Here is a 22739-nt window from a genome sequence, read left to right on the forward strand (position 1 = left end):
CCTACGGGTGGTTAGACTTGCCTTTTGGGTAGAGGTAGTAGTAGTAGAGGTGAATACAATAGACAGGAAGGAATAGAGGACCACAGAATGCCTCGATAGGAGGCTCTTACAAAATATCTCAGCAAAGCATGCTGAAGCTCTAAATCATAGCAGCTGGAATAGAGATGAGTCAAGAAGTTTATCAGTTATCTGCGGCTGCATACTAACACAAAAAACTTAGTGCACATAATAGTGCTTGTGCTCACAGACTCAGTGATCAGTCGGGCTGGACTAAGCTGGGTTTGGCTGAGCAGCGAGGCTAAGATAACTCTCCTTCGTGTGTCTCATCTTTTGCTTGGGACCAGCAGCTTGCCCAGGCAGCGCATGCTTTCCTGTGTGTGTGTGTGCGCGCGCGCGCACGTGGTGTCCACCTTGCAAGTGCAAGAGTTGTAGTTCAAGAAGTACAGGGTGGTAAGATGTCACAGGTCTTAAACCTTAAGCTTGCAACCGGCGTACCATCACTTTTGCTTTGTTGGCCACCAGCCAAACCCAAAGTCACAAGATGGGAAAAAATACTCTCTTTACTAGTAGGAACTGCAAAATCAAATAGCAAAGGGCAGGAAAACAGGTAGTGGGGACTGGTGTCAATAATGCAACAGATCACACTCTGCCCTCTGGGCTGCAGTTACTCCCTGTGCCTCCCAAATACAATATATACTTACCCCCAACAATGGGTTCTCAAAAGCCACAGCCAATCACAGCATCGCATTCCAAGTTTCAGAGCTGATAGTCAAGATTAGATCCAGATGAGTCTCATGTTTGAAAAGAACAATTGTTCTTCATTCAGAGAGTATCAAACAAAAGAATAAGCTGTCTGCCCTCATCTGCTCACACGCGCACACACACACAGAGCTTATAAACGTGGTGAAGTTGGGGCAGGATACCTGCAAACACACTCCCTTTTAAGGAGAACGGCAAGCTCCTAGCTGTCACTGGCCCACAGCGATTCTGAAATCCCACTGGAAAAATGTTGCTCTGTGGATGGGGAATGTGTCTTGATTAGGCCAGGGTTCTGTTTCCTGGGAGCACCTCCCTGCCATCCCTTGTTCTCTACTGGTTCTGACTCTGCTCTTGGAGATTGCATCCTCCTCCTCAACCGCTTCTGAAAAGGGTTTTGGGAGATACACCATTTTACCAATGGAGCAACTTTCTCAGGAATTGAAAAAATATTTTTGAGAAACCTCAATTTTAGTCCTAGATGGCAGTGCTTTTGTTAATTCAATGGTCTGAAATGATTTGTGAATTTCTATGCATTTGATTCCATAGTCTACTCTAGGTGCCAAATGCCAGAAGTCACACCCATAATTCTTTTCTTGACATTCTTTTCTCTCACTCTTAATTACCACTACTAAGCACATTTGACCAATGGGGACCCATGGCCTTAATCTTCATAAATGTCCCTTTTTCAGCTGAAAAGGTATCCTTCAAGCTCTCAATTTTCTCAGTCTATGTCTTTTATACAAAAATTGAAGACTCCAAAGAGTTCACCTTAAAAAATTCCAGAAAGTACAAGAATGGGTACAAGTACCCATTCCATTAAATATCAGGGCAATGGTATTGACTTGTCATGTAACCTCTGGCAAACTCCACTGTGCTCATGAGGAAACACGAGAGAAAAAGACAATGTCTTAGTATTATGAAAATAACCTGATCTCCCCAGGCCCCAAAAGGACTTTGGAAAGTCCCAGGGATCACCAAGCTACACTTTAAGAACCCTTGGTCTGGATACCCATTTTCTTCTCAGAGTTTCAGAAGTTTCTATAGCCGCACCCTTGATTTTCATGCAAATAATATGTAGATTAGATCTCTACACATATTATTTCTTTATCTTTGTAGTTCTGTAGTCTTTAAGAGGCCCATTTCATCTAAGAATGTGGAACTTGATAATTTGATACATAAAATAACTCTGTACTAGAAATATTTTAGATAAGAAAAAGTTGACTATCCATGGTACTAACTTGTTTGTCATTCTGTTAACTTCAACTGCAAAATAGTATATCTAAACCTCAATAAGGAAAGAACCAGAACTTTGAAAATCTTTACAGAGCTGGGGAGACAAAAATTAATAGCTCATGACTCAATTAGTAAGATAGGATTTGATGAAATCCTAGTGGTTTGGGTTAAACTCTGAAGGACTGGGGCACCTGTGTGGCTCAGTTGGTTAAGAGTCTGACTCTTGATTTTGGTTCAGGTCATGATCTCCGGGTTGTGGGATTGAGCCCCAAGTCAGGCCTGTGCTCAGCACAAGAATCTGCTTGAGTTTTCTCCCTCTGCTCCTCCCTCCACTCGCACACATTCTCTCAAATAAATACATAACCTTAAAAAAAAAAAAAAAAAAAAGAAAAGAAAAGAAACTGAAGAATTAAACCCCCAAATAAGAAAAACCAGGGACTTAAACTCAACTTAGAATCACCTCATCCCTAGCTTCCTGGCAGTGAAAAGTAAATCTCTGGGAGAAGATATCAGCATTCAAAGACTCAGAGTATTTCTACAATTTTTCATAACAATGTCAATCACTCGAAAGAAATATCCAAATAGACTAGAAGGCACAATGTGACCAAAAACTGGAGAAATAATATAAAATGGAAACAAATCCATAGGATATCCTGATATTAGTTATCAGACACGGACTTTAAAATGGCAAAGATGAATGCATGTTAAGCAATTAAATGATAAGATTTCAATAGAGAATTAAAAACTATATAAAAAGAACCAAGTGGAAACTCTAAGTTGAAAAATGAAACAGATGATATTAAATATTTACTAGATTAAACAGTGAATTAGACATAGCTGAAGAGAAAAAGTTTCTCCTAAAAATTTTTTGGAGATAATACTGAATCTGTAAGTCAATATGGGAAGACCTGACATTTCACAACACTGAGCCTTCCAATCTATGAACATTGTGTCTCTCCATTTATTTAGGTTTACTTCCTCCCAGGAAAGTTTGTAGAGCTCAGTGTACAGGTCTTGCATAACTTTTATCGAATTTATACCTAAGTACATCACATTTCTGATGCTAGTATAAATAGTATTGATTTTTCGATTTTGGTCATATATAGAAATGCAACTGATTTGCATGTGTGTGCACACACCTGCAAAATGGTGGTTTTATTAAAGCATAGGGACAGGACCCTTGGGCAGGAAGAGCTGCACTAGGGTTGTGAAGAATGGTTGAGTATATACTTTGAAGTTGGGGAGGGGGAGCAACTGATTTTTGTATACTGACCATGTATACAATAACCTTGGTCCCTTATCAATTTAAGAATTTTTATATATTCCATAGGTTTTCTGCAGAGTCCAGTATGTCATGTGTGAGGAGACTTTTAACTCTTCCTTTAGAATTTGAAGGGTTTTTTCTTGCCTAGAAACTCCAATACAATGTTTAATAGAAGAGGACGGTAGACATCTTTGCTTTGTCTCTGATCTTAAGGGAAAAACATTTAGTCTTTCACCATTAAGTATGAGGTTAGCTGCAGGTTTTCTTAAGATGCCCTTTATTAAGTTAAGGGCGTTTTCTTTTTTTTCTTTCCTGAGAGTTTTTATCAGAAATGAATGTTGGATTTTGTCAAATGCCCTTTCTCTACTTACTGAGATGATCTTATGGTTTTCCTATGTTAGTAGGTCAATAGAGTGAATTGCATTAATTTTCTAATGTTAGCCCAAACTTGCACTAAATAAACCTTATTAGGTCACATATCATTTTTACACATCGTTCAATTCAAATTGCTAAACTTTGTTTAGAACTTTGGCATCTGTGTTTGCGATAAATCTTTGTCATTTTCTTGTGATTTTGGTATCAGAGTAATTCTGGCCTCAAAGGAGTTGGGAATTACCCCTCTTCTATTTCATGGGTGTGTTTGGGGGGAAGTGGATATTTTCCTCCTTCAATATTTGAAAGAATTCACCAGAAAGTCGAGTTTGGCATTTTCTGTCAGGAATATATGTAGGGGCACCTGGGTGGCTCAGTTCGTTAAGTCCCTGACTCATGATTTCAGCTCAGGTCATGATCTCAGGGTTCTGAGATTGAGCTCTGCCTGAGGCTCTGCACTCAGCACAGAATTGGCTTGAGATTTTTCTCTCCCCCTCAACCCCTCCCCTGACTTGCATGTGCTCTCTCTCGAATAAATAAATCTTTAAAAAATATATATCTATAGAATCTGTAGTCACATCATTTCTCTCATTCCTAATATCAGCAATTTATGTCTTTTTTCCTCATCAGTCTAAAGATTTATCAACTATATTGATCTCAGTGTTAACTTTCAGCTTCACTGACTTTCTCATTGGATTTTATTTTCTTTGCATTGATTTCTTCTCTAATCCTTTTTCATTTGTTTGAGTTTCACTTGCTATTATTTTTCTAGCTTAAGGTGGAAGCTAAAGTCCTTGATTTGAATTCTTTTCTTTTCTAATATAGACATTCAATGATATAATTTTCCCTGTAAGTACTGCTTTACCCGATTCCCAGAAATTTTTGTTTTCATTTGCATTAAGTTCAATACACTTTTTTATTTCTTCTTTTTACATTTAAACCATTTTGTCTTTAAATAGATTTCATGGATTCAGTATATGGTTGGATTAAAAAACTGAATCTGATCAAGGTAACTGACAATTGATAATGAGTGTAATTATCAATATTGTGGTTTAAATCTACCATCCTATTGTTTTGTTTTGTTTTTTTCTATTTGTCCCGTTTATTGTTTGTCTCTTTGCTTCCTTCTTTTGGATAATTTTTGTGGCTACATTTTATCATCTTTGTTGTTTTATCAGTTATGATCTTTCCTTTTTATTGTTGCTATAGGGTTACAGTATACATTCTTATCAGTCTACTTTCAACTAATCTACACTATCTCACAGTGTAGTATTACATTAGAACTTTAGAGTAGTATGCTTACATTTCCCTCCTTCTATCCTTGATACTGTTATCAGACATTTCGCTTTACTTTTATTAACCACACAATACCTTGTCATTATTTTTGCTTTAAATCATTAATTACCCTTTAAGGATAATTTAATATGAAAAAAAGCCTTATATTTGTTCACATATTTACCATTTTTGGTGCTCTGGTTACTTTTCATAGAAACATATTTCTATCTGGTACCATTTTCCGTCTGTCTAAAGGCATTCTTTAACATATCTTGTAGAGCAAGTCTGCTTGTGATGAATTCTTTCAGGCTTTCAAGGTCCGAAAAAGTTTTTATTTCATTTTTGCTTCTGAAAGATATTTTTGCTGGGTATAGAATTCAAAGTTAAGTATTTTTCTTTCAGTACTTTAAAGATGCTAGTTACTCCACTGTCTCTGAATACTATTGTCTTTCGTCTTCTGTCTTTTAACTTTAGCTGCTTTAAGACCTTTCCTCAGCCACAGGCTTTAAGGAATTTATGATGTGTTTTGGTATAGTTTTATTTCTTATACTTAGAGGTTCATTGAGTTTCTTGGGTCTCATTTGTTGCCCTCTCTCTGGAGACACTGTCCTGTGCTGCCTAATATCTAATATTTGAAAAGAGTCTCATATTTTGTGTTTTTAGAATTTCAAATGGGTAAATCCAATCCCTATTATTCCATTGGCCAGAGGCAGAAGTTCATTTCAGGTATCTCATTTTTACCATATACAATTTCTATTTTTTGTATTTACTTAACTTTTAAATTCCATGACAAAAATGTTTCATCTATACATATAAAGTTACTAAAATTGTTTTATTTATCCCACCTCTTTAAATACACATTATGTGCATTTACAGAAAAAGGCAATTGGAAAACATTAATGGACTTAAATACAGCATGTAGGCAAAACACACTTACGTTTTCTAAACCTGTTTGATGATGATATACAAGGAAACTTGTTACAAATCATAATGCTTCCAATAATCTGTCAGGAAAAAAGATCACATTAATACCCCTTTACACTTCAACACAAACATATTCTCTGAGCCACCCTGGGAAAAAGTAATATTTGTTTTTATTCCCTGAAGTGATTATTAGTAGGTTTACACTTATTAAATATATCCTTAAAATTTTCGCCACTTTGGAAAATCATAAAGTTAGTAAGCTAGCTAGATTTCTTTTTTATTGGGTCAAATAGGGTACAAATGTTGTATATAAGGTACATAGTTTAAATCTTTGGGACAAGAGACTACGAGAAGATAAACAAGCCAGTAGACCTTCTATTCTTATACCACTAAAACTGTAGATCATAGCAGGTAGATGTATATAGCCACCCCATTACCAGAGAGATGTAAATTCTTCTGACAATTAATCTTTCTAAATTTTGTGGTAAGGTCAAAAATATAGAAACATTACACACAGCACACAAAGAATTACAGAAAATTAATGATATGAACCCTGAAACAAAATAATCCACACTTCTCATTTGGAAGGTAAGAAATAAAACTAATACTATAATGCTTAGGATCTAATATAAAATTTTCACTGATTTAAGTTGAATTATATTGATTGAAACTTTACAGAGTAACTTTGCATGGTATTAATTCATGAGATATTCAGTAGATACACAGCTCTAGTCAAGTCTTATAAACCCCTAAACGTTTTCATAGGTTAAGTGAAATCAGCTAAAAAATACCAAACAGGAGTAGAGATTTGTGAGAAGTACAAAACACATAAATGCAATAGATATATAATGTAATCTGTGCAATTCAAAATCCCCCAAAATTCCTTATGAAATGTACAAGTAATAAATAATAGTCATACTTGACTTGATATCAAGTTAACAAAATAATGAATCAACCTTGTGTTTTACTAGTCAATTGCTTAGAAACACCAACTGCCACTTTAAAATTACCTTTACCATAAAAATAGAAGGCATATCAAACTCTTTAATCATCAAACATCCAAAAAAATTTGGAAGGCAATTGTCAATCAAAAATATTATCTGTTAAAAAAAAGGTGATTAAAAAACATACATAACCTATTTTTTTTTTGCACAATTTTCTTTTCTTATGAAAAAGGGCACTTAGTGTATAGCTAAAGCTTTCAGAAAATAAAGATTCTGTTGACTTTTCTATTAGGCAGATGACATGTTGTACAGTTTTTTAATATAAAAATATAAATATTTTTGAGTCAGTGAAGGTGAAATAAGTGGTTGGTGTAAAAATCCCATCACCATTTTACTTGAAAAAAACCTTTTTGTCCCCCAAAGTCCATGAAAACAATACTGATTCCAGGCAGTTCTGTGTTGCCCGAAGCTTCCCAAATTATAAAACACTGCAGTATTCAATGAAATTTCAAAAGTGGGCCCGTAGTCTTTTGTTTTCTTCTCGTAGTCTTTCAATTTCAGCCACTAAACCTTCATTCACTGAGTATCTTTCCAGCAAAGAGTGCATTTCATTCTAGAAAAGGGGAAGAATGCTTCTGAAATCATTGGTATTTCACATTTGGTAAGCAAGCTGTTTTACATACATTCAGCTATCATTTCTGTCATGTTCAATTAACTAGCTGAATGGTATTTCTTGTACTTAACCATCCTTACTACTTTGTTAATATAAATGAAAGATCACTGGTAAGAGTTATATATTTGGAAGGCTTATATTTGCAAATGTGGGAAACTTTTAGCTTACTTATTAAAATAAATAAATAAATGAATGAATGAATAAATAAATAAATAAATAAACAAACAAGCAAGCAAGCAAGCCGTGGAAAAGTAGCCTTAACCAGAATAAGTTAAAAAGAATGGTGACTAGTTAAAATCTCTTTTACTTATTAAATTTCTAAAACACCCTCTTTGTTTATCCTAACAACTAGATATAATAAAGCAAAAACATATGACTTTTTAATGGACTTTTTAGATCCACAACTCTAAACTCATTTAAATAAAATATCTCATACTTACCAGTTGCATGTGAAACTGTTTAATCATCTCCACTTGCAAATTCACAATGTCCCTATGGCATGCTTCTCTAAGGAAGAACGTAAAATACTTGGTAAAATTATAATGGTTTCACCAATTCTAGATCATTCAAAAAACTGGCTAAACTTTTCTCATTGTTTCAAATTATTGGATGTTAGTAATAATAATACTATTAGTAAAAAATACCAATGCACCTAGAATTTATTTACTATGTACTAGGCATTGTTCCTTGTACTTTAAATGGAAGAACTTATTTAATCTTTACAATTAGGTGCAATTATTACCTCCATTTTACCAATGAAGGAATTGAGCCATAGAGCAGTTAAAACTTATCTAAACAAGCAGCGAATGTTGGAGCTAGTATACAAATCCCAACTGTATACCTATACAGTTTTCATACTACACATTCCTTAATGTAGAAACTGTCATCAAGGAAAGACACACGTTTGTATTATAATAATTATATTATTATATTATAATAATATAGGTAATTTACTAGGTTACAATGTTTTAACTATTATCAATGTTTTGGCTATTAAAAAAAATACTTCCAGTAGAATGCTGAAGGGTTATTTGGGTGCTTATACTATAGGTTACACTATAAAAGGTTACATTATAAAATTAATTCATTCATGCCTACAAAAGAATACATGAAAATTATGAAGTATAATAATAAAAGAATCAGTTACCCACCACACAATTTATGAGCTAGAACATTACCAAAATTACAGAAGCTTCCTCTGTGCTCCTTTCTGACTCTATCACTTAACATAGAAGAAGCCCAGGAAAGAAGTCACTATTCTGATGAATTTTGTTTAAAAAATGTTTTTAAAAAACTGTGTAACATAGAAGCTGCAATCAATATATTTTCACTATGCTTGGTTTTGAGCATTACAAAAATACCACATCCTATTTAGTACTGAGTAGTGTACATTTAAGAAATTAACTCAATATCATGTTTTCAATATTCATATTTTATATATTTGTAAGCCACTGATCTGTATCAGTGTACAGATTCTCCTGTCAATTGACATTAGGATTTTAGGATTGTTTTCACCATCTTACTATTACAATGCTGTTATAAACAATCATATATATAATTTCCCAATCCACATGCACCCATATCTGTAGATGATATACCCAAGAGTAGATATGCTGAGTTAAAGGTATGATCCAGATGTATCCTTACTTAGTTTTACAAAATAATGCAAACTATTTGCGAAGTGGTAGTATCAGTGGACATGCTTGTCAGTAGCATAACACAATTCCTCTTGCTCTGTATCCACACCAAGACTTGGTCTTGCCAGATTTTTTACATTTTCCCATCTAATGGGTGTGAAAAATCTGTTGCATTTTCAGTTCTCTGATTAACTATAGGATTGAACATCTTTCCTGATGTTCATAGACCATTCCTCTTCTGTGAAATGCTTGTCCATGTCTTTTAACCTTGCTTTTCTGTTGAATGTCCTTTTTTAAAAAATATTTTATGGGGATCCCTGGGTGGCTCAGTATTTGAGTGCCTGTCTTTGGCTCAGGGTGTGATCCTGGAGTCCCGGGATCGAGTCCCACACAGGGCTCCCTGCATGGAGCCTGCTTCTACCTCTACCTGTGTCTCTCATGAATAAATAAATAAAATCTTTAAAAATATTTTTATTTATTTATTTATTTATTTATTTATTTATTTATTTGAGAGAAAGAGCACAAGCAGGGGGAAGGGGAGAGACAAGCAGACTCCCCACTGAGCAGGAAGCCCAACACGGGGCTCGATCCCAGGATCTTGAGATCATGACCTGAGCTGAAGGCAGACATTTAACTGACTGAGCCAACCAGGTGCCCCTTGAATGTCTTTTTTTCTTTTTCGTTTCTGAGAGTTCTTTACATTAAATGATCCTTTGTTGGATATATGAGACCTGCAGATAGATTTTTGTCTTTTCACTTTGTTAATGGTGTCTTGTAATGAGTAGTCCTTATCAACGTTCTCTAATGACTGACGTAACAACACAATCAAATTTGCCAATCTGTTTTTATTGGTAGTGTATCCTCTTATGTTTTAATAACTTTTCTACCCTAAAGTCACATATAAATTCTCTTACAATGCCTAAAATTTCACCCTTTAAACTTTTATGCTGGGTAGAATTGATTTTTTTAATATCAGGGAATAGGGATCTATAGTTTTCTCTATCATATATCAGATTTCTATATATGCCCAGGTTTTGCTCTCGTCCATTTGATTCCTCTGGGCAATTTGTCCATCCTGTGCTAATGCTACACTATTGTAATTATAGCTTAAAGATTAAGCTTACCCATCTGACAAACAAGTCCCCTTCAACCTTGTTCTTCTCTAGAGTGTCTTGGTTATTCCTGGATCTTTTCTTCTTTCACATAAATTTTGAAGTTATCCTATCATCGTCTTCCAAAAAACACAGTTGGGATTTGATTGAATTTGTACTCAATCTACAGACCAATTTAGAAGAACTGACATCTTCATATCTTTCCATTTATTTAAGTGTTAATGCTTACTAATAAATTATTAACTGTTTTTCTACAAACATCTTTACCATCTTTGGTCAGATTCATTCCTAAGTATCTTACTTTTTCTGCTACAACTATAAGTTTTTGTTTGTTTTTTTTTTAATTCTCTTCTGCTTTCAAGTATGACAAAAGCTGGATTTAAAACAATAAACTGGAGGCACCTGGGCGGCTGAGTCGTTTAAGTGGCTGCTTTCAGCTCAGGTCATAATCTCAGGGTCCTGGGATCTAGCCATGAGTTGGGCTCCCTCCTGAGCAGGGAGTCTACTTTTCCCTCTCCCTCTGCCCCTCCCCATAGCTTGTGCTATCACAGTCTCTCAAATAAATAAAATCTTTAAAAAAAACAAAACAAACTGAAAGTATCAAAGAAGCACTAAGGTGGTCAGGATCTGATGGGCTATGGTCTTGCAAAGAAGGGAAGTTGGGTAGGTAAGCCCCACATTTACCTCTGCTTTTCCCTCTGTGGGAATGTGTTTATTATACAGTTTTCCCTCTGGGGAAAAGAGGCTGAAGTGAAAACAGAAGCCTGGAGTTTGAGAGAGTCTCACTGGGTTGGGGAGTGCTAGGGTTTGCGACAGCAAAGCAGCCAAGGCTTCAAGGTACCAAGAAGGTACCTGCAGAAAAGTAAACCTAAAACTGCAATCTCCCCCTCAAGATATCTGTTGACTCCTCAGCAATGCCTATACTGGGTTAGACAGCAGAAAAACAAACATAAAGCAGCAACTAGGGTAGACAAAGATTTTGGCAGCCTTGTGATGCTGGGGAAATAGAGGCCAAAGTTCAGGACCCACCAAGGTAAAAAGACCCGGTGAATACTCCAGATATTCAGTTGACATTCTAGAAGGGCAGAGACTAAACGCTAGGAATAAAGGCAAATCAGAAATAAACTAGCCGTAAGAAAACCTGAAAGCCAGCAAGTATAGGAACAAAGTGATCTGCCTGCCAGAGGAAACTGGAATCTTCTTGAAAGATAATAAAAGTAGACCCACAGACTTCTGCTTAGGAAGTAATCTCTCCAGCTCTCAGAGTGAGGACAAGGCAGATAACCTATAAAATCATACATTTTTAAATTCAACTTGAGAGTACAAAGAAATCTAAATGAATGTGATGAGTCCCTCCTAGGAGAGAGACCCATGGCTTTTCATCCTCAATAGAGCAGGGGGTGGAGGGTTGGACAGTGGCTGTTGATAGGGTCAGGAGAACTAACTGCAATTTTTATAGGTTTCTGAAGGCCAAGTAGGATTGGCACAACAGTTTAGAATCAAACAGTTTAGAATCAAACAATTTAGAATCAAACAGTTTAGAATCCAAGGAGTCCTAGCCACAAAAACAGTCTCCGTCCACTCACCAACTGTTTGCCACAGGCCTTCGCTGAGTGCTTAGGTAAACAACTAGGGGAAGGGCAGGGGGCTGAGAGAGACACGGTAGGGCAGAAATGCACAGGGCCTGTGAAGTCCACGGGCTGTGGAAACTGAGAGTAACCTGCCTGAAGCACTCCAGACCCTTGTGCAGATAGCAGCCTCCACAGCTGAGGAAGGACAGCTGATAGAGCCCCTCCACACCTCCTCTGTTCCTCCACTGTACGGTGTAGCTATGCAAGACTTACTGTAGGTTGAAATCAGAGTGAGTGAATTTATAGAACCCTTTGAGCCACTCTGGGTCTGCACTGAGTCCCAAGCAGGGGCTGCCTATGGTTCATGGAGGGGCAGAATAGTTGAGAACAGCCCTACTCACCCCTACTCCCCAGGTGCAGGTAGGTATGCAAGACATGCTGAAAGCCGAAGGCAGGGCAGCACTGTCTTTCCCAATCTGCCCCAGCACAAGAGCTGTCTCCCTTTCCAACACTGCTTTACTCACACTATATTAAGGTCAGCTGTACCCAGACAATTCTCTTTTGCCACATTTATACATTCCTGAAAAACCTCATATTCTTTAAAATTATATATTGAAAATAGCAGGACTAGATTTTTAAAAATGTAGCGTGTGTGTAACAGAATATTATCAGCCATAAAAAAAAAAATCGTGTACTATGCAATATGCAACATGGACAAACCTAGAGAACATTACGCTAAATGAAACAAGCCAGTCACAGAAGGACAAATACTGAATGATTCTACTTATATGAGATCTCTAAAACAGTCACACTCATGGAAGCAAAGAATAGAATAGTAGGTATCAGGGGTTGAGGAGAACAGGAAATAGAAAGTAGCCAAATGGCAAATACAAAATTTCAGTTTGACAAAATGAGTAATTTTTAGGGATCTGCTGTACAATATTGTGCCTAAGGTTAGCAATACTGCATTGTAGAGCTAAAATTTATTAAGAGGTTAGATCTCATTATAAATGTTTTCATCACAATAAAACTAATAGAAGAAAGAAAGAAAGAAAGAGAGAGAGAGAGAAAGAAAGAGAAAGAAGAAAGAAAAAAGAGAGAGAGAGAGAGAAAGAAAGAAAGAAAGAAAGAAAGAAAGAAAGAAAGGAAGGAAGGAAGGAAGGAAGGAAGGAAGGAAGGAAGGAAGAAAGGAAGAAAGAAAAAGAAAACGGGCATAACAGGACTTAAAGAAAAAGGATTGGAGCAGACTACCTAAAATTTATGCAACTTTGTAACCAGAGAGAGCATTAATAAAAACAATTAAACCCTAGTAAAAATACTAGCATAGTTTAAATAATGAATAATCAATGACTAGTTGATCAATAATCAATAATGAATTAATCAATAAACAAACCCTAGTAAAATACTAGCATTGTTTAAATAGTGAGGTAATCACGAGGTAAGAAAAAAGAAGAAAGGATTGGGGCTGTCAAGGCTGGAGGCAAGGATAAAATATCCAAAGGTGGGGAACAATCACAAAGTAAGTCCTTCCAAACATTTTGTGTTTTTTGGCACAAAGCCAAAGCAGGTTAAAAGGAAGGGAACAGGAAGAGATGGGCACTGACAGGGGGTTTGCTGCCTTCAGCTATGTTCATATACTTTGTTCATGTACTTTGTCTTAGCAACTATTATGTGAACCGACACAATTCCTCACCATCGTTGTCATCACTGTCCTATTTCCCAGTCATAAATGAATTAATCCACATTAAAGAATACATACCTTAACCGGACACATTGTACCTACCATAATTCAACTATAAGGCCTTTGTGGGCAGATTACTTATATTTGTATCTCTAGTATGCAGTACATATACTAGGCATGTTGTAAATGTCAAAAATGATTATCTTACTTTAAAAATACACTGTTAACATGCAAAAATATTTTTTCAAAACACTTCTTTAAAACAGGCTCTCATATGGAGCCCATTGTGGGGCTTGAACTCCTGAATCCTGAGGTGAGCTGAGATTAAGTCATTCAACCGACTGCACCCGTGCAGGTGCCCCAAAAACACTTTTAACATTTAAAAGAAACATGCACCAGGGGACCCAGGTGGTGCAGTCAGTTGAGCATCTGACTCTTGATCTCAGGGTTGTAAAATTGAGCCCCATGTCAGGCTCCACACTTAGTCCCCACCAAGTCTGCTTGAGAGTCTCTCACTCTCTCTCTCTCTCTCTCTCTCTCTCTCTCCCTCTACCCCTCCTGCTTGTGCTCTCTCTCTAAAATCAATCAATCAATCTTAAAAAAAAAAAAAAAGGAAAAAAGGAACCTGCACCAACAAAAGCTGTACATCTTAACTAGCATTGTTGCTCAGATATATTCCAAATCAGAGCAAGAATACTAAGTAACTACACGTCAGAAAAGGAAAAAACACGCACAAAAGATTCTAATAATTGAAAATAGCTTCCAATATATATTGAGATGATAGGTAAAAGGAAGCAACAGTGTTGAACACATTCTTAGCAAAAAAATTTTTATTCACTATTATATTCTGATGCATTGCTTCAAAATATTCAGAATTCCTTTAAAAAATTCCTTCTCTACTACATTATTACACATAGCATACTTAACAGGTGATCTATAAATATTTCAGGTAGGAATATCACTGGGAATTACCAGAATCTGTTCAAATTTTGATGATAAAAAAAAACCATGATGGCAGCCTGCCTGCTACACTGCCCTGCCAAGCTATCTAATAACTGCCCTAGGTAAATGTACTTTTTTCCTGGCTGATATTCAATAAATTCAGTACAACAAGATCAACAAAACTCATCATGCTTTCCATTGTTTTTATGAACCCCAAAACCTAGGCAAAAGTAGCAACTGTCAATATTACTTATGGTTCTGGTTTTACATCTAATAAAAAAAGCCAGGTAATGTCTAGATAGAAAGAGCAATTTCTCAATTACTAACTACCTGAAGTCATCCAATGTCTCCTGTATCATGTTCTGAATAAAACGGATTTGAACAGATGTCAATGGTGCATTTGGCCGATTATTTCCAATGGTATCAGCTATTTTTTCTGAGAGTGAACTGGCAACTCCAGCAGTGACAGAGGATGCTATCTTTGGATCTAAAATAAGTAATGGAGAAAATATTAATAGTCAGCTTAAACTAAGAGACCTCAAACATTTGTAAATAAGATTTGGCATGAGAAGACTTGAAAAACTGGTAAAGAATAGTGTTCCTGTGACATTTAGAAAAACTCAATGTCTGGAATACAAATATTAGAAACTTTCCATGACATTATTTCTAATAGTCATTCATTTCTCTCTCTCTATATATATATATAAACTGCCAAATGTCTAATATAATAACATACGACAGAGGGATTAATCTTGAAGAATCTTAGAACCATTTACTCTTATAAAAAATGAATGTGACATGCTATATCACAAACTAAATAAACCAAGACTATTAAAAATAAACAGAAGGAATATAGGAGTAAAGTACCGCTACAAGCAAAGCCCCAATGTTTATACTAATGCAATATATCCACAGAAACCTTAAAATATAAATCTATATAAAAGAGTTACTTCTATACAAAGAGTTTCTATAGATAACTTGTATAACTGAACCTAATATCCCATTAAATGTGATCAAGTTTTTAGGATCTATGGCATGAACTCTACACAGGACTTCAGTATGGACTGGGGGGGGGGGGCAATTTCAAGTAGTTAATGACTCATTTTCAAAGGGTCCTACATTATATTCCTATTTGTATCATATTAGATCAAGACCCTTATACATTGGATTGAAAATCAAATTCACACCAAGAGTATCAAATCAATGTCGAGGTAACCATTCATATACATGTCATTGTCCTCTAGTAAGAGATTCACAGTAGACAAGCCTCGTCAAGTTTAAACTCTTATTTCCTTAGCCTATGATCACTGTTTATTTATCCCTTCAAGTTAAATGGTGGGAGTTTTCAACTTAACACTTTCAAATATCAGGAGGTTTTATGTACTTACTTGGAGTTGAAGATCCAATGAGGTGGGGTTCATATATGAACTGGGCTTCAATTTCTTTCTCTGGCTTTTCAAATTTCTCAGGACTTCTTGTTTGGTTAGATGACGGAGAAGTGTTCAGATTTCCAGTTTCAGTACCAGAAATCAACTTTGCAAACTTTACATTTAAAATAAACAATATATCAATTCTGGTGTTATCATTATTATACACATAACTTGTATCTACTTTCATTTTTTCTAGCAGAGTCAAAAAAACGAAGAATAAGAAGGGATATAGAAGGAAAAGACACACTGCTAGAAAAGGGGCAAAATAAATCAAGTTTACTAATCAAAAGTAATTTCAATGATAACATAAGGAAAAGCTCATTTGCTAAGCATCTGCTTTTGTGTCACTGAAAATGACACACACACACACACACACCAAAAAAAAAAAATCCCCAAACTCATGTGATAACCAGCCAGAAATATTTAAAAAATACGTCAGAAGACATTTTTGTACTTCTTAAATATCTTTTCAATATCATTCTAAAATATCAATATGAAAATGTGACAGACGTGGCCTTGCTGGTAACATCGGTAACATCTGTCCATTCTAAGTCCTTACTTGGCTATTTTGGATACTGTATTATAGCTGAAGGTAATGAAGATGTATACATTCTTAGCACCACCAATTAGCTCTAAGACTTAGAGTAAATGACTTGACCAGTAACTTGTGCTTTCTGCTGCAATGGAAATAAATTCTAAAAAAACTCAGGTATGAACTAGGTCAGGTACCTTGTCTTAGAAAAAAAAAAAAACAGTGTAAGTTTGTATCTGCTGTTACCACCAACATTTCCATAGACGGATTTTCAAAAGTATTTAGTTTTTAACATGTGACTTCATGATTTAAGAGTATTTTTCTCCTTGATAGGTGTACAGCACTGTCAATAATTAGGACATATCCCCCAACAGTTGCCTGCTTTCTCTCTCATGATGAGCTTCATCATATGCTTGCTACTAACAAAGGCACACAGTGAGCTCAAGTACTATTTTTAGGCAGATACCTGTTTGAGGGAGTCCTTAGGTTCCTGTTTTCCCAGATACACTTTCTTAGATTCAGCTGTCAGATCATGATTTTCATTTTCTTCCTTCCCTGGAGATCCCATAAAGACATTAAGAGGACTAGAATGCAATACTGAAGTGCTTGAAGCTACTGGATTTTTTCTTGGAGGAAGGACTGAATTCAATTGTGGTAGAAAATCAATGGCTGAAAAAGAGGAGAAAAAAACTATTCGCATATGGTGGTTTTCCTCAATGTTGGATATTTAAGAAAAGCACTTAACATGACCGACAGGTTGATATGGTAGAAAGACATGCAATCTGGATTCAGGAGGCAAGTTCATTTGTCAGCTCTACTCCTTACTTGATGTATACAAAATCTTAGGCAAAAATCACAAAACTCTTATTTCCTGATCAGTAAATGTCAATAATGATATCCATCACCCTGAGTGGTGAGACTAAAGAGAGATACTATGTAAAACCACTTTGAAAACTACAAAGCCTAATGAATGTTTTAGTTAATATCATTAGTTTTTGATAACTGAAAATTGTTAATTTGGTATGTATCTGTAGTTTACATAGGTAGTCAGCCTCTAAGATGATTCTGAATGATCCCTGCCTGCTGGCATGGATCCATGCTCTCATGTAATTCCCTCCCTTTGAATGTGGGCAGGACTTAGTAACTTGCTTCTAACAAAGAGAATACAGCAAAAGCGGTGGGATGTCACTTCCAAGATTAGGTTACAAACGCGCAGTGGCTTCCATTTTGAGTGCTGTCTCTGACTATTTCAATTGAGGGAAGCCAGCTGCCATGTTGCTAACTGCCCTGTAAGAGAGGTCCACATGGGAAAGAATTGGTATCTTCTGCTAACAGCCACATGTATGTGCTTCGAAGAAGATCCTTGCCCAGTCGAGCCTTGAGATGACTGCAGCCCTGTTGACATCCTGATTAAAGCATCAGAAGAGACCTGAAGCCAAAGGCACCCAGCTTAGCTGTGCTCAGACTCTTAACCCAGAATTATGAGATGATAAATGTTCTTTTCAGTTTCAAAATGTTGGGAGTAATTTGGGGGCATCTGGGTGGGGCATTCAGTTAAGAATTGACCCTTGGTTTTGGCTCATGTCGTTATTTCAGAGTTGTAAGATCAAGCCCTTATGTCTAGCTCTGTGCTCAATGCAGAGTCTGCTTGAGATTCTCTTTCCCACTCTCTCTAATCCTCCCACTCGTGCTCTCTCTCTCTCTCTCTCTCTCTCCAAAATTAATAAATAAACCTTTTTTTTAAAATGTTGGGGTAATTTGTTACATATCAATAGACAACATAAACATTAAAACAACTTTTAATTTTCATAAAAATACTTCTCAATAGTTCTTACCATCTTTGCCTATGGACTCATCACCTCCCTTGTTAACCACAGCATCTATAATAAAATTAGAAAATCAAATTTTTAAAATTGTGAAAAAAAAAGCCATAGCAACTTAAGCTTCCTATTCATTCCCCCAGAGAGTTAGATTTTAAGAAGGGAAATCTGAGTGAAGTTACAGCTGAGACTCATAAACTTCATTTTTCTTTCTTTCAGCTTTATGCATAGCAACAAATATGAAAAGTAATTCTATGGTATAGCATCATTTAATGAGACAGCAAGGTATACTAGAAAAGCACTGCAGAAGGCTCCAGAAATCTATAATACAATTCTGGCTATACCACTTAATAGTTTTATAACCTTAGACAAGTCTTTAATATAATTAAACTTCAGTTTCTGCATCTATATAATGAGAATAACATCCTGTTGATCTCATAAGACTGTTTTGAGGAGCAACTGAAACAACATAAAAATAGTTTGTAAGCATTACAATGATATAAAAAACAAGAGTTTATTAATATTTATTTTAATAGCAGAATATGTATAAGAATATTCCAATACTATAATACTATTTATTTACCAATTAACAACCAAAAATTGCTTCACTCCATTTTAGCAAATAAAAAAACAGGCAAAAGCCATAAAAAAAATCCAAGAGAAATTCAAATGGCCAATAAATTATCATACATTATTACCATAGTAGTAGGAGTATCATCCACTCCTCTATCTGCATGTGTGGGCAATATATATATATATATATATATATATATATATATATATACACACACCTAGTAATCACACAACATATATACACTTTTAGAAGTTATTAGTTTTCTCCAAACAAAAACGGAAGATGAAGAAATTGAAGGACAGACTAATAAGCCTTTTACCTAGGAGAGTTGCATTCATAAACCTCTTGACAATGAAAACTAGTACTATATTTAGTATCCATGCTTATTAACAATATGAAATACTAATAAATGAAGGGCATATAGCTCAAATTCTAATCATATTTTTAAAAAGTAAAGAGGAATTTCTATCCTTTACTCATTTCTCTTAAAAACTACTAACGAGGGGATCCCTGGGTGGCTCAGCGGTTTGGCGCCTGCCTTTGGCCCAGGGCACTATCCTGGAGTCCCGGGATCAAGTCCCACGTCGGGCTCCCAGCATGGAGCCTGCTTCTCCCTCTTCCTGTGTCTCTGCCTCTCTCTCTCGCTATCATAAATAAATAAATAAATCTTAAAAAAAACTACTAACGAGGAATTCATTTATAGCTCAAACACTTTTAAAAAGCCCCTTCCTACATTCTTCAATTCAGAGAACCCCAGAGGTTCTCATAAGCCAAAGCTCACAGATGGTTACTAACCTCCAAAACCTTCCTCAACTCCAGCCCAGGCCACTTTTCCCTCCTTTGCCCATGTCTTTCCTCTCTTTATTCTTTAACTATGTAGTCTGACCCCTCTTCATCCCGAAAGAAAGGAATCCTCTCTCTTTCATTAATTGGAAGATAGGGGAATCTGACCTGGCAATGAGAGTAGTCATTTTTAGGCCAGGGTAAGGCAGAAGAAACTAAAGAAGTCTGTGCCATCACATATATATTGATTCTCTCTGATTATGAAATCAACTGTAGAAAATTTGAAAAACAGATGACTTTAAAGGAAAAAGTGAAATTTTATAAGATCATGAGTGGATATAACAATTTATACATCCTGCTTACTGTTGACATTTAGATATATTTCAGAGTTCCATCCACTATTATAAAAAAAAAAAACAGTGCATACAAATCTTTGTGGGATTCTCTGAATATGTTCTACATAAATTTATAGAAATAGAATTAACAGGCCAAAAAGTATGAATACTTAACCTACCAAATTATGCCCTAGAAATTTACTCATATTGTTAGTAATACTGCTATTAGCAGTCAGACTACCCAATTAATGGAAATAGTATGACCATCAGTTTAAAAAAGACACAGCCAAACAATGTACCTAGTTCATACAGTATTAACAAAGATAGGTAATGTTTCTATTTATCAAAATGGTAAAGTTTTTTATGTTTTTGTTTTCCTTCTAATGGCAACATATCCTAGCAATGGGGGAAGAGGGGGGAGAGAGGGAGGGAGGGAGGGAGGGGGGGAGAGAGAGAGAGAGAGAGAGAGAGAGAGAGAGAGAGAGAAAGGATAGAGTATGTGTGTGTGTGTGTGGTTAGTGTAAAAGATGAGGCAATCTATCACCTAGCTAAATTTCTTCATGAAAACAATGAATAAATATCAATTAGATACTAATAATCAAAAAACAATTTTTTTAGATTAGAAAGATATTTTTTGCCTAACAAAATACCCAAGATTTTAAGATTTACTTAGAAGTAGGATACAACTAAAAAATTGCCTAAAGAGACAAAACTTCCTTTAAGAAACTTCTGTGGAAATTAAAATGCTAACTTGAGAGCTATTTGCATAGTTCCCATGTGAAAATGACAAGCATATACTTCAGAATGGTAACATCTGAAATATCAGGGCAAAGGAAAAGATACCACCCCAGGGACTAAGAAAATTAGCAACTGTCATGAACAGAATCAGACTGAAGCTATTACCCAAATCTTTCAGCTAGAATAAAAATGTAATGAATGCCAGCAAGAGAGAACATGATCCTCTGATCTGAACAGACTTACCATCTCTGATAGGTGAGAACATATCACCTAAACTACTTTTCCTGGTATCATCAAAGCTGAAGAAATCCTGATTTTTCCCACTGTCCGTTTCCTTAGATATAATATCAGTGTTTATGCTTCGAGGCAAACCTTACAGGAAAATTAGATATGAAAATAATGGTTACTACATCAAAATGAATTTATCATCAGAAGCTAGGATCTATAAACTAATGCATTATCCAAATTATTGGTAATAATTGGTATTATTATTATTATTACAACTGTCAGTACCATGAAAAGAAAACAAGGTAATAACAGCTTAGTTAACCATGATTTTCATGGAATGAAGGGCTCCTCAAAAGCAAATAATCTATTTATTTATACGATACCACCTTATTTTGACCATTTTGATGAAAATTTCCTAAACTAAGTATTATATAAGCATATAATACTTTGCTACTCTCTTTAACAAAGTATACTAAACACAACCAACTTCTGTCATAATGGGTTTGCTCTTATGAGCATCTACAAATGATTTCAAAAGTATTTAAGGCATATAGCACGATGCCTAACATACAGCGGGATTCAAGTAATGTTAGTTCCTTTCCACAAATGCAGTAAATCGAAGTCTTTTTTCCCTCTTCTGTCTTTTCACTCACAATGGAAGCTTAACACTGCTCTCAGTATTAAGGACCTCAAATGACTTTACTAGCCTCAGGACAGATTTAACTAAGAGGAAAGAAACCAGAATACTAAACCCATAAAGAATAGCATAGCATGCAGCAGTTTATTTTCCCTGCCAGTATATAATGCAAGGAATCAGGGCAGGGACTTTGTAAGAGAAAATCCATGAGCTCAGTAGCTTCTTGCTCATTTTTGGGTTGAGGATTAAGTTCTAGAGACTCAAAAGCTATGATGAAAGTCTGGTATTTTAAATGGTAGCATGTGACTGTATTACCTTTTTTTTAGATTTTTTTTTTTTCTGAGAAAGAGAGAGGGGAGAGGGGAGAGGCAGAAGGAGAGGGAGAGAGTCTTAAGTGGATGCCCCAATGAGCAAGGAGCTGACTCAGGGTTCAAACTCTGTGAACTTGTGATCCCGAGACCACAACCTAAGCCAAAACAAAGCCAGATACTCAGCCAACTGCACCATATACGTGCTCCCAATAATACCTTTTAAGTAGTGTTTTAGTTGCCATCTTGGTCCAAAATGAAAACTGAAAAGCTAGGATAAAAGCAAAGAACAGCCAGAATATCCAAAAATGTCCAAACCTGGCAAATAAAATAAACTTTTCTAATAACACCTGATAATAAGCTATAATGTGGGCAGCCCGGGTGGCTCAGCAGTTTAGCGCCGCCTTCGGTCCAGGGCATGATCCTGGAGACCCGGGATCGAGTTCCACGTTGGGCTCCCTGCATGGAGCCTGCTTCTCCCTCTGCCTGTGTCTCTGCCTCTCTCTCTCTGCCTCTCTCTCTCTGCCTCTCTCTCTCTCTCTTTCCCCGTGCATCTCTCATGAATAAATAAAAGAGAGTTAAAATGTTACTGAACATTTGTACATCAGTGTCATTGAAGTGTTTATACCAAGAGTTAATTAAACTGTTACAAAGAAATTTTCTCTCCTTCTTCTAGGTCTTTAAACATGTACGAATACCTAACTCTAGCCTCTGGAACTTCAGGAGAAAGAAAGTTTGGTATCATTCGAAAGTAGTGCTAAAGACCTTTATTTTTACTTCTTAAACAGCTGTTTCCTACCGAAAAAGCACTAGCAACAAGTCTGCATGAGTTCTCTAAGTTTTTATTTAAATTCCAGTTGGTTAACATAAAGGTTAGGTGTACAATATAGTGATTCAACACTTCCATACAACACCAGGTGCTCATCACAAGTGCATTCCTTCATCCCCATCATCTGTTTCACCCATC

The 22739-nt window shown here is 35.9% G+C and overlaps 1 protein-coding gene across 3 annotated transcripts in view; it reads right to left on the reverse strand.

The window, feature by feature from the left end:
- Positions 1 to 5716: 5716 nt before the first annotated feature.
- The window catches only part of NEDD1 (NEDD1 gamma-tubulin ring complex targeting factor), a 46532-nt gene continuing 29509 nt past the window's right edge, over positions 5717 to 22739 (reverse strand). For all 3 annotated transcript variants that reach the window (XM_041738910.1, XM_041738909.1, XM_041738911.1), the window contains 7 exons: positions 20843 to 20971; positions 18185 to 18229; positions 16816 to 17018; positions 15776 to 15929; positions 14718 to 14874; positions 7885 to 7951; positions 5717 to 7384 (listed from right to left, as the gene is read on the reverse strand). In XM_041738910.1, the coding sequence (XP_041594844.1) occupies positions 7280 to 7384; positions 7885 to 7951; positions 14718 to 14874; positions 15776 to 15929; positions 16816 to 17018; positions 18185 to 18229; positions 20843 to 20971 (860 nt within the window). In that variant the 3' untranslated portion in view covers positions 5717 to 7279. The remainder of the gene's footprint in view (positions 7385 to 7884; positions 7952 to 14717; positions 14875 to 15775; positions 15930 to 16815; positions 17019 to 18184; positions 18230 to 20842; positions 20972 to 22739) is intronic.

Source organism: Vulpes lagopus, chromosome 23 (genome assembly GCF_018345385.1).
Source record: "Vulpes lagopus strain Blue_001 chromosome 23, ASM1834538v1, whole genome shotgun sequence".
Classification (NCBI taxonomy): Eukaryota; Metazoa; Chordata; class Mammalia; order Carnivora; family Canidae; genus Vulpes; species Vulpes lagopus.